The 12,982-nt window shown below is 31.7% G+C and overlaps 1 protein-coding gene across 3 annotated transcripts in view; it reads left to right on the forward strand.

Annotated features, from left to right (window-relative positions):
• Positions 1 to 3,545: 3,545 nt before the first annotated feature.
• Positions 3,546 to 12,982, forward strand: part of LOC110109986 (protein TSS) — a 29,401-nt gene continuing 19,964 nt past the window's right edge. The window contains exons 1-11 of one of the 3 annotated variants that reach the window (XM_020841246.2): positions 3,546 to 3,706; positions 3,840 to 3,901; positions 4,008 to 4,100; positions 4,193 to 4,265; positions 7,099 to 7,425; positions 7,521 to 7,585; positions 7,852 to 7,983; positions 8,107 to 8,148; positions 8,300 to 8,815; positions 8,904 to 9,058; positions 9,264 to 9,774. In XM_020841246.2, coding sequence (XP_020696905.1) covers positions 3,637 to 3,706; positions 3,840 to 3,901; positions 4,008 to 4,100; positions 4,193 to 4,265; positions 7,099 to 7,425; positions 7,521 to 7,585; positions 7,852 to 7,983; positions 8,107 to 8,148; positions 8,300 to 8,815; positions 8,904 to 9,058; positions 9,264 to 9,774 — 2,046 coding nt within the window. In that variant the 5' untranslated portion in view covers positions 3,546 to 3,636. Of the gene's footprint in view, positions 3,707 to 3,839; positions 3,902 to 4,007; positions 4,101 to 4,192; positions 4,266 to 7,098; positions 7,426 to 7,520; positions 7,586 to 7,851; positions 7,984 to 8,063; positions 8,149 to 8,299; positions 8,816 to 8,903; positions 9,059 to 9,263; positions 9,775 to 12,982 lie in introns of those variants that run through there. The other 2 variants (XM_020841247.2, XM_028701331.1) reach the window with 2 other exon arrangements.

A 12,982-nucleotide genomic window follows, 5' to 3' on the forward strand; every position in this document is an offset into this window, starting at 1 on the left:
CTAATTTGAACTCGCCCACTCAATCAAAAGTCATTAACTAGATCCATCAATCGACATAGAGTTAATATTGACTTATATATGGCAAAAGTTTAAGTTAGGCCGGCTAAGCCCTGTCCAACCTAAATCAAAACTTAGTCCGAAGAAACTTAATGAACCTTGAACCCATGAATTCACTTTAGGTCATCCAAATATACAAAATTTCACCTCATTGTCCCATTGAATCAACTCTAACCTAACCAAAGTCATAGTTTCTTTTCAAAGTCAACATAGGCCTTATCTAGCCCAATCTATGTATTAAATCCACAAGAAAAAATTTATAATAGCCAAGGCTTAGGCTTGACTCACCTAATTGTAGAATCACCCAAGTCAGCATATGTGAAATCCCTTAAGTAAAAAAGAAGCTAAACTCTTAAATTGAAATGCCTTTTGGTGTAATTGTTATAATTTCATTAAAAAACTCAGCAATTAAGCGTGCTAAAAAAAATTATGTAGTTTTGGTTGTTTAAATTGAAATATAAAATAATAATTATTTTAAATTAGATTTTGGGGCGTGATAAATGATATCAGAGCAATACACCAGTTAAAAAGATTGGAACTAAGTGTCATATAAGACAAACTACTACGTCGTAGGAGTTACCTCTTGAATCCTATATGGGATAAAGTGCTATGCAGCGGGAGTCACCACTTGAAATTCTAGGGGCCACTTCTAGAATCCTATATGCCTGGTGGATGATTATGGGATAAAGATACTGACGATGACATCACTTACTTAAGTAGAGAAGATTGTGAAAACCCTTAAGTAAAAAGAAATTAAAATCTTAAATATTGAGGTGCCTTTAGTTATAATGGTTAGAATTTTATTAAGTAACTCCGTAGTTAAACATGGTCATCCTAAAGAAATATTGGCATGTGTGACCTCATGGGAAGTTACACCACAAAGGGAACAATATCTCGATAGTTAAGAGTTTGGATTGTTACAGCCTAAACCACTACCATAAACCCTTAAGTAATCACTAAAACAAAATTAAGTTAGCCTAATAAAATAAATCCCTAAAAGCCAAGGCATGAAGATGCCATGAAAAGACCTTGGTACATCAAGCAAACTCCTTAAACTTTCATTAATTGATCATTCATTAAGTTAAAGAGTAATGCAAGCAACATCAATCATTGGAAATAAACTTTGAGGAAAATGGGTGTATAAACTTAGCACAAGTGACCAAATTGGTATGATTATTCACTAATAAACTCTCTTGTGACTTCCCCTAGAGCTTCATTGTCCATTGTCTCCTTATAAAACTCCTAAAATGACCAAAACTTGCATGAAGTTATTTAAGCTTCATCGATAGATCTAATATTGCTATTTATAACTCAAGCAAATATTTATGGATATTTATTGAAGTCCAGGGTAATGTTCCTGATAGAAATTTAGATTCTATATGCTTTAGGTGCGATGCTTAACTCTGCTTGTGAAAGATTGTTTGATACTCTTGGTGAAGATGTATTGGAGCATGTGAGGGGGAGTTACGCTCTACCCATATACACCAATTTATAAACTCTTTTGATATAAAAAAATTGGAGCATACAAGAGGGGATTAAGAGATATTTGTTTTCCTCTCATCTCCAAGGATACTTATAGGTGAAAAGAGAAAGAAAGAAAAGAATAATAATTATAATAAACTTTGAAAATTGTATTAATTAATGCAAAAAATTACATTTATTTGATTTTTAAAATGTTTGCATATTTTATGAGAAATTAGTAATTAAAAAAAAAAAAGAGATATTTGTTCCTAGAATGGGTGGATCGTCTTTTCCAATGTAATATTTTCATGATCCCATACCTATTTGTCAACTTAAGCTAATGCAATGACTTTGCCTTCATTTATAATGCAAGCAAACTTTGCATTAAACTAACAAGCTACTTAATTTATCATTATTGAAAGATGTATTTAATCTCATTATCATTTATTAATATGAGATAAGTTAGTTGGAATTTTCCTTTTGTACTTGCAATTTTATTTCATTTATTAATTTTGTATAGTTTGTAGTATTTTTGTGTTCGATCTCTATCAAATTTCTTAATAAAAGTGGAGTCAGAGTGGGGCCCTCGGGGCACGAGCCCCCACTGACTTATCATAAAATATTTGAAAGTTACTTATCAATTTGTTCTAAAAGCTAAAATCCACAAAGCACCTAAAATTCACATAATAGTTGATTTTAATTTTAAAAATAAAGCAAATTTGCTACTGGGTTTCGAACCCAACAACTCTTGCTCTGTTAACCAGTGTCTCATCTAGTAGACTGCAGAGCAAATTATTTTAAACTTTAACCTTTATTTAAATTTTAAATTATAAATATAATTTTTTGCTTTCTATATTTATAAAAGAGAAAAGAAATAACCTAAAAAAATTGAAATTATTTTTACTTATATAAGATCAAGCTTGAGTTCACTGCTTAATAATCTCATATTTTTTTACTTTAGGGCAAGTACAAACCTTTTTTGCTTTAAGTTATATAATGTATAATTTCATATTGGATGGACCTCTCTTCTTGGCTTTTTCATGTTAAAAATTTGGTGTTTTATTGCTTGCTTTCTTTTATTTATGTCTTTGCAAGGAGAAATTTTTTTCCGTGTAGACACCACACGGTCTGGAGACCAACCAAAACGCACCATGTTATCCGGTATACAACAGTATCGAGCACCGGTACCGAGCAAAAAGTAACGTGGCGCGTTCTAATTGATCTCCGGATGACGCCCAGCGTCCGCAAAGAATAATTTTTCCTCAGCAAGATCTTTGTGTAAATCTAGCACTTAAAATTATCTCTCGAATTTATCTAGCATAGAACACTTTTGAAGCCAAAAGATTTTTTGATGGGATTGAAGTCAAAGTCGAAACAAAGGCTTCGTTTGGGATGATTTTCTTACTGCTTCTTAAAACTTTTTTTCTAGTGCAAAAATATTAATTTTTGGACTAAAAAAACTATTTTAAAAAGTAGTAATAAAGCTGTCCTAAATGAAGACTAATTTTTAAAACCCCGATTTTGATTATACTATAAGAGATCATTTGGTTTCATAAGCTAGAAATATATTTTATTTAATTGATAAATTTGATATATTTACTTATATGATTAGACTTCATTTGAGATATTTTTTTTGTTATTTCTTTTGAGTTTATGTTTGATATTGTTATGTTATGAGCTGATTAATCTCCCTATAAATTCAATAATATTAATATAAATTATATAAAGACATTTTTATATAATTTTTAAATTAGAAAAAAAATCATTAATCAGCAGCTAAATATTTCACGAGTCCCTTCACGTTTATTGGAATCAGTTAAATTTCTCGATCTAATCAATTTTCTGAAATCGAGCGGCGCGTTGATTGGCCGCGCGTTCGCGGTGTCCTTGCACCCGGACAGACAGCCGCTTCATCGGACGAACCGCTTCTCACCACGTGGCCTCATAATGACCGTTCCCTCCCTTCGCCTCTTCTCGAGCCTGCTACTAAAATGGCCCCACCTGATGGGATTAAAAGAGAAGAGAGCAGAGCGAGAGAGACTGAAAGCAGAACCCTTCCTTATCTCTTTCTCTTCAGCCTTAGCTTCCCATCCTCTCTCCTCTTCTAGAGAGAGAGATATGGCTCCGAAAGCTGGCCGCGGCAGGGGAGCGAAAGGCAAAGGCGAGAAGAAGAAAAAAGAGGAAAAAGGTTGGTTCTATAATTTATTTTTTACAGTATTGTATTTGTATTATATTTTTGGCTTATTTTCTGCTGTTCGATATCGATTTTGTAAATAATTTATTTAGAAAAAAATTGTTTATTATTTTTAAAATTTTTGCAGTAGTTCCTAATGTGATTGATATAACTGTAATAACTCCATGCGAGACTCGAATTACACTGAAGGTAAATTAAATATTTAATTGCAATATATTTCGTTTTTTTTAATTTTTATTTATTATTCAAAATTATTAATTTATTATGCCTTAAAAGTTCCGCTCGTTAATTACAGGGAATATCCACTGATAAGATAATAGATGTGAGGAAGTTATTAAGCTCAAATGTTGAGACATGTCACGTGACAAACTACTCGCTGGCGCACGTGGTAATTAATTAATAATTAGATTATTTTGATTTTGATTTTTTTATATTTTGAAATTATAATTTTGTTTTGTGTTATAATGCAAATAATTGTAGGCACGGGGGCAACGGTTGAATGATGGCGTGGAAATCGCGTCTCTCAAGCCTTGTGTGCTGCGACTGGTGGAAGGTAGGCAGGCCGCGCCTCTCTTATAGATAGCAGATTATTTGAGTTTGAATAATTTAGGTTTGGTTTGGGACGGTTTTCTCACTGCTTCTTAAGCAGTTTTTTAGTACAAAAATTTTAATTTTTGTACTAGAAAGCTGCTTTAACAAGCAGTAAAAAAGCCGCCCGAACGTGTTAATTAGGCTTCGCTTCTTAAGGCAGTTTTTTAGTATAAAAATTTAAAATTTCGTACGAAGAAGTTGCTTTAAGAAGTAAGAAAGCTGTCCCAAACAAAACTTTAATTTATAATCTGTTTGAGATAGTTAATATATTTTATAAAATTAGTTATGAAGTTATTATGGAGAAAGTAAATTTATTATTATGGCTGCAAAGATTAGCGAAACGGCAAGAAAGTTGTCCTGAACATACTCTTAGGGTTCATTTATGAGAGCTTTCTTAATGCTTTCAAAAGTAATTTTTGTGTACAAAAAATTATTTAATTAACAATTTTTGTACTAGAAATTTTTTTTAAAAAGAGTAAGAAAAATATCTTAAATGAAAATTTAGTCTATGGATTATACAAATTTGAGCTAAAATAACACCACTTGTTGTGATTGGATATAAATTTGATCTTAGTTTAGTCCATTGACTACATAAAATTGATCCCAATTTAGTCTTAGTGGTATAATTTTGGATTTGTTTTATATGATAATTGGAGCATCATGATATTCTGGGATTAAATTGGCCGTATAGAAACGCTGATCAATTGATTGTTTTGTAGTCTTGGGTTTCATCTTATACAACTTTCTTACTGCTTTCTAAAGCAGCTTTTCAGTACAAAATTCTTAGTTCAAACATTTTTTACTAAAAAATTATTTTAAGTAGTAAGAAAATTATCCCAAATGAAGCGTTAGTTATACTTACAAAAATTATTTTTTGTGTGATCAATAAGTCGATAAATGATTTTATGCCAAAATTAAATGTGTAGATATTGATGTAAAAGGCAATATATATTCCTTTATTCATGAATATATGTGCACAATTATCTAATAAATAATTTGATATTTTATTTAAATTGGCCATCAAAATTAAATGGAAATTTATTCCCTTGTTTGATTTAATATTTAACCAAATGCAAATAAGTTTCAACACCATTAAGTTTATAGGCTTTGTTTGGGACAATTTTAGACTTATTCTTTTTTCCTTCTTTCAAGATATTTTTTAATGAAAAATAACTCTACAAAGCAGTAAGAAAACCGTCTCAAACAAAGCCTTGATATAATATCATATTTAACTTCTAATCAAATAATCATTATAGTATATTTTTTAATAGTTATTCAAAGTCAATTAAGTTATTTTTTTCTCTTTGCTATTATTCATTCATAGAAAAACATTTCATAATCAAATGGAGAGATTTTCTAGAAACCAATTTGTTTTTAGTGTAATGAGACAATTGAGGCATTTGTAAGAAACCTATATTTTGAAAGGCAGATTTTGCATGTCTTAAAAATTTCTCTTTAATGAAAATAGTCTTTAAGATTTTATTTGAGACAACTTTTTTACTGTTTTTTAAAGCAGTTTTTTAGTACAAAAATTTCTACTACAAAAAATTTTTTTGTAACATAAAGCTGCTTTAAAAAGTAGTAAGAAAGTTGTTCCAAATGAAATAAACATCATAATAATTAGAAAGGGCTACCTCGATATAGTCATAGTACCCGGGCATCCTCCCATCTCTACTTTCATGTAGAGCATGCATGTATATTCATATTTTCTTAGAAGACATTTTGATAAATTTAATCAATATTTTGTAATATTTCATCAGATATCTTATATTGATAATGGATCATTTTTTCAACAATCTTAATGACCTAGAATTGAAAATTCTTAGGCTCGTCGGATTCATCCCATACATCGATATGCTCAATTTAACTACAAGCACAAAAGACTCTGCAATTGTTTGATCATTTAATCAATATGTTCTAAATTTTAACCACATTTCAAGTGCTTGATTATGGCTCATTTTGATTTAGATTTAGATTGAATCATTTCGGTGCTGTTGGGTTCGTTTTGTCGAAATTAGAGTTTAGATGATCCTTGATTTAAATCTGCTAGTTTTCGACTCAAATGTTGTATCCTAATTCATATTTGATCTAATGAATTCTTGAAGAATTATAAAATTTCTTAAAAATATATTTGATTTTAGGATTTTTTTTTTTGAATGATAACTTTTTTATTGTTATTAAAAGCTATTTTCTAGTAAAAAAATTCTAATATAATAAATTTTTATACTAAAAATTTATTTTAGAAAATAGTAAGAAAGTCGTCCAAACGAAGTTAAATTTAGATATGTGAGTATTTATGTGCCACAGTTTATGGTTGCAAAAAGGACAATATTGTAATTATAACCACATTAGCACCGGTTGATGGGATTATGAAGCAATAGCAATGCGGTTGGGAAACTCGAAAGCTATGTTGCAGCTTTATTTGTTCAACAACTAAGTCCTTTCATGGCTGATAACAACTAATGATATTTACTTAGTTCAAGACTTTCATAACAATTCAATGATGTCCTTAATTTGATTCCAAAGTAACAGTTAAAGTTAATCCTAACAATTAAATATGAGGATATTTTAGTCATTAGCATATTTATGTGATTATAATATTATTTTTATATATTTTATTATTTATCATATTAAAATAAAAAAATCATATATAATTTTTGTGCTTAAAAATTATTTTAAAAATAAGAAGAAAGCCGTCCCAAATAGGAGCTAAGTTAAGTTTTTTATTATTTTTTTAATATTATGATTTGGTTATTATTTGCATATTTATTTGAATAAAACTCTCGCACGTGCAGAGGAATATGTGAGGGAAGAGGATGCCGTTGCGCAAGTGCGGAGGTTGCTGGACATCGTCGCTTGCACGACTGTGTTCGCGAGGCACCAGAACAGGGATGGGGGCGGCAAAGCCCGAAAGCAGGCGGCGCCTCCTACTTCGGCCGCAATGGCCGCCGGTTCTCCAGCTATATCGTCGGCCGCTGCCATCTCCGTCGATGATGAGTTTCAGGAGCTTCCCGTTCCCGCCTTTTCCGAGGAGTTTGACATGGCGGCCATACAACCACAACCGAAGCTCGGCGATTTCTATGATTTTTTCTCCTTCTCCAACTTAGCCTCTCCCATCCAATGTATACCCTCTGTCCCTCCCCTCTCTTTCTCTCTTATGTCCACTGTCTTTTTCTCTTCTCTGGTTTTCTAAAGTGATTATGTTTCTTTTGCGAAGTTATAAGGAGGCGCGAAGTAGATCCTTCCGAGAAGTGGCGAGAAAAGGAGCACTTTGAGATTGAGGTGGTTGTTTTATTCAGAAATTTGATTCATTCATCTATTAAGGACCCGAATGATGTGAAAGTGCTCGACGAACTGTCACATACAGAATAATCAATTTCGAGCTCTGATGAGTGTCGAGTCAATTATTTTTCACTGTCTAAAAGTATTTTGGAGGATTGTTTTAGGTTTCCCTTTGGAGGATTTTGAATTGTACTTTTGATGCATTAGGAAATGCTGTTGTTTTGTAGCATGAATGGTAGACAGTTAAAGCTCATGGTTTGATACAGGTCAAGGTTTGCAATGGAAAATTACTACGTGTGGTGGCGGGATTTAAAGGTTTCTACAGCACCGGAAAGCATTTTATTCAAAGCCATTCTCTTGTAGATCTACTGCACCAGCGCAGCAGGGCGTTTTCCAACGTGGGTGAACTTAATTCAATTTTTTTTTGTATTTACTGTTTTTGTTAGTCTACTGAATTCCTTTTCTTCATTGAATGCAGCTATGTTAATTCTATCTTATGGTAGTATTGTGATAACATGCAGGCCTATGATTCCCTGATGAAAGCTTTTGTAGACCATAACAAGGTGTTTTTTTCTAAACTGCATGTCTGATACTCTTAGCATTGCAACTCGAATTTTCAGGTGGCCCTTGTTGGTTCACTCAGAAGGTAAATCTTTAAAGTTTTTTTTTTTTTTTTTTTTTTTTTTTAAAGTTTTTTTTTTTTTTTTTTTTCAGTTTGGGAATCTACCATATGGATTTCGGGCAAACACATGGCTTGTGCCTCCAGTGTTTGCTGAATCTCCTTCTAAATGTCCCTCGTTGCCAGTAGAAGATGTCATGTGGGGACCAAAGGGTCATGCATGGAGTTTTGACTGCAGAAAATGGTCTAAAGATTTCGCAACTTTGGCTGCATTTCCATGCAGAACTGAAGAAGAAAGACTGGTTCGAGACCGCAAAGCTTTTTTGCTTCACAATCTGTTTGTGGAAACTGCAGTGTTGAAAGCTACATCAGCAATTCGTAAACTTATTGATTCCAATGCAAGTGCTGCCCATGGTGTTTTGCATGGTTCGGTAGTGCATGAAGAAAATGTTGGAGATCTGAACATAGTTGTAAGAAGGGACTTTCCCGATGCTAGTGGAAAACTGGAGGAGAAGGTTGAGGGGAGCCAAGTGCTGAATATCTCTGAAGAAGAGCTTGCAGTAAGGAATATTCTCAAAGGTTTGACAGCTAATGAGAGTGTGGTTGTCAATGTAAGAATGCTAATTTTTCGAAATTTTTGTTCTTTTCTACTTTGCATCACTCTTTTTATTTAGAATTGGCAGAATCATTTATGTGCAGGATACTGCAACACTGGGCATAGTCATTGTAAAACATTGTGGATATACTGCCACTGTTAAAGTGTCACCTTGTGTGGATCACAATAATAATTCTCATCATGTTTTTGAGATAGAAGACCAACCAGAAGGTGGTTCTAATACTTTGAACATAAACAGGTTTGATTTTTCTAGAATCATCCTTATTTATGAAGGGTCTGTGAATTGCAGAATATTGTTGAGAAATTGCTGTACACTGCACTGATATACTATGTAGTAATCATAGTTCGTAAAGAAATTTTGCTAATATTCTTCATACTAGGCACTACAAAAATGAATTTTGGTTTGTTATTTTGCACTAAGCGGTTTACAAATTTTTATGCAGCTTAAGAGTGCTTCTACACAAGTTGCCTGATCATGAATCATTTGTGGGATGCCTACCTTCTTGTAATGATTATGTTGAAGTAAGGGCTGGAAGGTGTTTGGTTCACAGAATAATTAGTGATAGTCTATACAATCTAGAAAAGGTGCTTGGCTTTACTGAGAAGGCATTCAGATGGGAACTTGGAACTTGTTGGCTTCAGCACTTGCAGAAAAATAAGAATTCAGCAGTTGAGGGTGATAATGAAAAAGAGGAAGACAATTTTGTTGAACCAATTGTTAAAGGTTTTGGAAAGCAATTTGAACAGTTAAAAAGAATAAGAAAGAAAACAAACACCATCCATAGCAAGTCTGTCAAGGAAGATTCTAACGTCGATGATGCTCAATTAAAAGAAATTAGTAATGCAGAGAAACTAGAAGAACTTGAAGGAAATGAGAACTATGAATTGAAGAAAAGGATAACAGAAGAAGCTTTTAAGTTTTTGATAGATTCTGGCACTGGTCTTCACCAAAAGGTGAGCTTTTAAATATTAGCTGCACATGGTCTCTTTCGTTAGTAGCTTGCTATCGACTGTGCTTTTGCATTATACTAGCTAATAACCCGCACAAATGGGCTGTTAAAATGACTAAATTTAAATAATTATTAGAAACAAAAATATTATTCCAGTAAGGTATTGAAATAATCAAGTTGTCATATAAAATTTACTGCAAAAACAAAATCAATATGCACAAATAAAACTGCTTATACAATGTAAAATTCAATATTCAAGTGTAAATAACTCAAGTGTTCATTTATTGTTATACACATTATTTGACAGAAGATCATAGTTCTTATGGTGTTTTGTTGGGCACACTTGATTCCAAATGGCCCCAAATACTATTTAATTTTTTATAATCATATTTTTAATGTAATTTGTTATAATAATATTGTCTGTTTAATAATTATATCATAAACTAAGTTTTATTTGTATATTAGTTTATAAATGACATATATGCATTTAATATTATAAATTACTTGTGTTATATAAAGTAATTAATTTACTCATTATATTTTAGTAAAATATTTCAATTAATAATTTGATGATATTTTTTTTATGGCAACACTATATTAATATATTTCAGAGTGTTTGTTAAACAATTTAATTTACAATATAGGTATTTGCGCCTCGTTCTGTTTTATATGTAATTAATGTAAATAGACATGCAATTATTTACTTATTATTTTATAGACCAAAGATACAAATATGGCACATCATAGCTATGTATAAGCTTTTTCATAATTTTTGGATTTACTTCTTGATTGTTTACATTATTTTAAGGGCTGTATAAATTAATCATCTCATAATAATGCAAATCCCAACTTAGCCTAGATTTACTTGAACTAATGTAGCTCAAGTTATGTTCGTCTTATGGGCATGTAAATGATGCATGGCATGAAATTCTAGGTAAATCAGGCTGAAATGTGTGAAAATAGAGTTTCGAAGGTAAAGGTGTTGTCATCATCAAATATAGATATTATTACTTTGTATAAAGGTGTACAAGTAAGATGTTGCTATCTAGTGACTGATGAAGCTCTAAGAATAATGATAAAGGTAATAGTCAATAAGCTTAGAACTGGAACTTGCACAGAAATTTTAATGAAATAACTCAAGTATGTCCACGTGATATGAAGCTGATGAAGAGATTAATGATGTAATGAGATAGAATATTAAACAATTTCGATCATAAGTATATAGACGACTCTATGTCTCTATCATATTAGCATTTGAACATTCAATATATAGATCACCAAGTAAACATATAGAGCAAGATATGATTAATTGCATGATGTTTGATTATGATGATGGAAATATCACAATCCTTAGATTAAGGAGATTAGTAGGTACAATTTAATCTATTTTACTTAACTGGAATAGCAAGAGCATGCAAGCATTCAATCATCACATTATCATGTTAATCAAATAAGTGCTAGCAAATCTAGCTATAAAGAAAGTGGGCACCATGATTTTTATGATGTTTAGCCTAACCTGACCTATGTTCATGCTTAAACATCCACTCACTTGAAATTCTAGTTGCAATTACTATTTCGCTCGCAAGCCAATGAAGAAAATGCCAGTTGTTTGCCTACACGCCAATGGATAAACCACTACACCTTCATAGAGAAAGAGCAACATCACCTTGATTTTAGGCAAATGCACCTCTCTAAGGCCTAAGCTAAAGTTAAGCAATTCATAAGGAAAAATCATCCAAAGTTTTGAAGACTTTGTTGGTGAATAAGTCTATCACCAACACTTACATTACAAATAATTTCTTACAAAATATTTTCAAAATATACAAAGCAAACACACAAGTACACTATAAGAGATTTTAAGAGGTGTTACACTAATAACACGCATGGAGAGATGATGAGCATGAATACTTTGAAGTTGTTTAATAGATGAATCCTTTTAGACAAAGTAATTCTTTTGGTTTATTTTTTAATTTTAGAGTGGAAACCTGTTGATGGAAAAGTCCCCCTCAAATTTAAGGGAAAATTCTATAAGATGGTGGTGAGACCTATAATGCTTTATGGTGCCGAATGTTGGCCATTAAAAGAGAAGCATAATACTAAGTTAAGTGTGGCAGAGATGAGGATGCTTAGGTGGATGAGTGGCTTTACCCTTAGAGATAGGATACGGAATGAGCATATACGTGAAAAGGTTGGAATAGCTCCAGTGGAAGATAAGATTAGAGAGAGTTTCCTTAGATGGTTTGGTCACATTAAACGGAGGCCTTTTGATGACCCAATTAGGAAAGTTGAGGTATTAGATTTGACTTATGTTAAGAAAGGTAGAGGTAGACCTAAAATGACTTGGTTAGAAAAAATTAGAAATTATCTTTCTTTATTAGATTTAAATGAGAATTTAGCTTTTAACATGACATAATTGCGAAAAAGGATTCATGTAGCCAACCCCACGTAGTGGAACAAAGGTTTGATGATGTTGTTGTTGTTGTAGAGTGGAAACCTGTAGTTTTAAGGCTTAGAGATGAACAAAAATCGGAAAGAATTGATTGCGTATTTTATTCTAGTATTTTTGTAGCATTTATGCAATCCTATGAGATCTAAGAAATATGCAAAATAAGGGAATACTAAATATAGAATTATTATAACAATCCATAGATTGATGCGTAGGCAGAATAATAATATATAAAAATTATAATAGCCAACAAATTGATGAGTAAACAAAAGGTATATCTAAAGATTGATAAGTTGGTTGTGTAAGTGGAAGGAAAGATGATAAATTTTTTGGTGAGTATTGGTTAAAATTGATGAATTATACAAGCATTGCATACTCCCTTTATCAAATGAATGGATATCATATATTCTAAGCTTGTATGATAAATTGTAGAAGACTACCCCCATAATCCTTTAGTGAGAATATTAATAAATTGTTCACCTGTAATTATGAACGGAGTTTAGATTCAACAACTATTATGCTTCTCCTTTATAAATATCTATCAATTGTAATATGCTTTTTACGGTTTTATTGCATGGGATTATTTGAATTGTTGATGGTTTGTTATCCTAATAAAGCCTCATAAGACCTTTTCATTTAGCCTTTAAATCTTACATGATAAATTTTAGCAATAGTAATTTGCGAATTCCTAGGGCCATAGATCTAAATTTGGCTCTATGCTATGTTTTGCAAATCAATTTTATCTTTCAAAATTTTATTCATGCAT

The sequence above is a fragment of the Dendrobium catenatum genome, unplaced genomic scaffold, assembly GCF_001605985.2.
Source record: "Dendrobium catenatum unplaced genomic scaffold, ASM160598v2 fragScaff_scaffold_1676, whole genome shotgun sequence".
Classification (NCBI taxonomy): Eukaryota; Viridiplantae; Streptophyta; class Magnoliopsida; order Asparagales; family Orchidaceae; genus Dendrobium; species Dendrobium catenatum.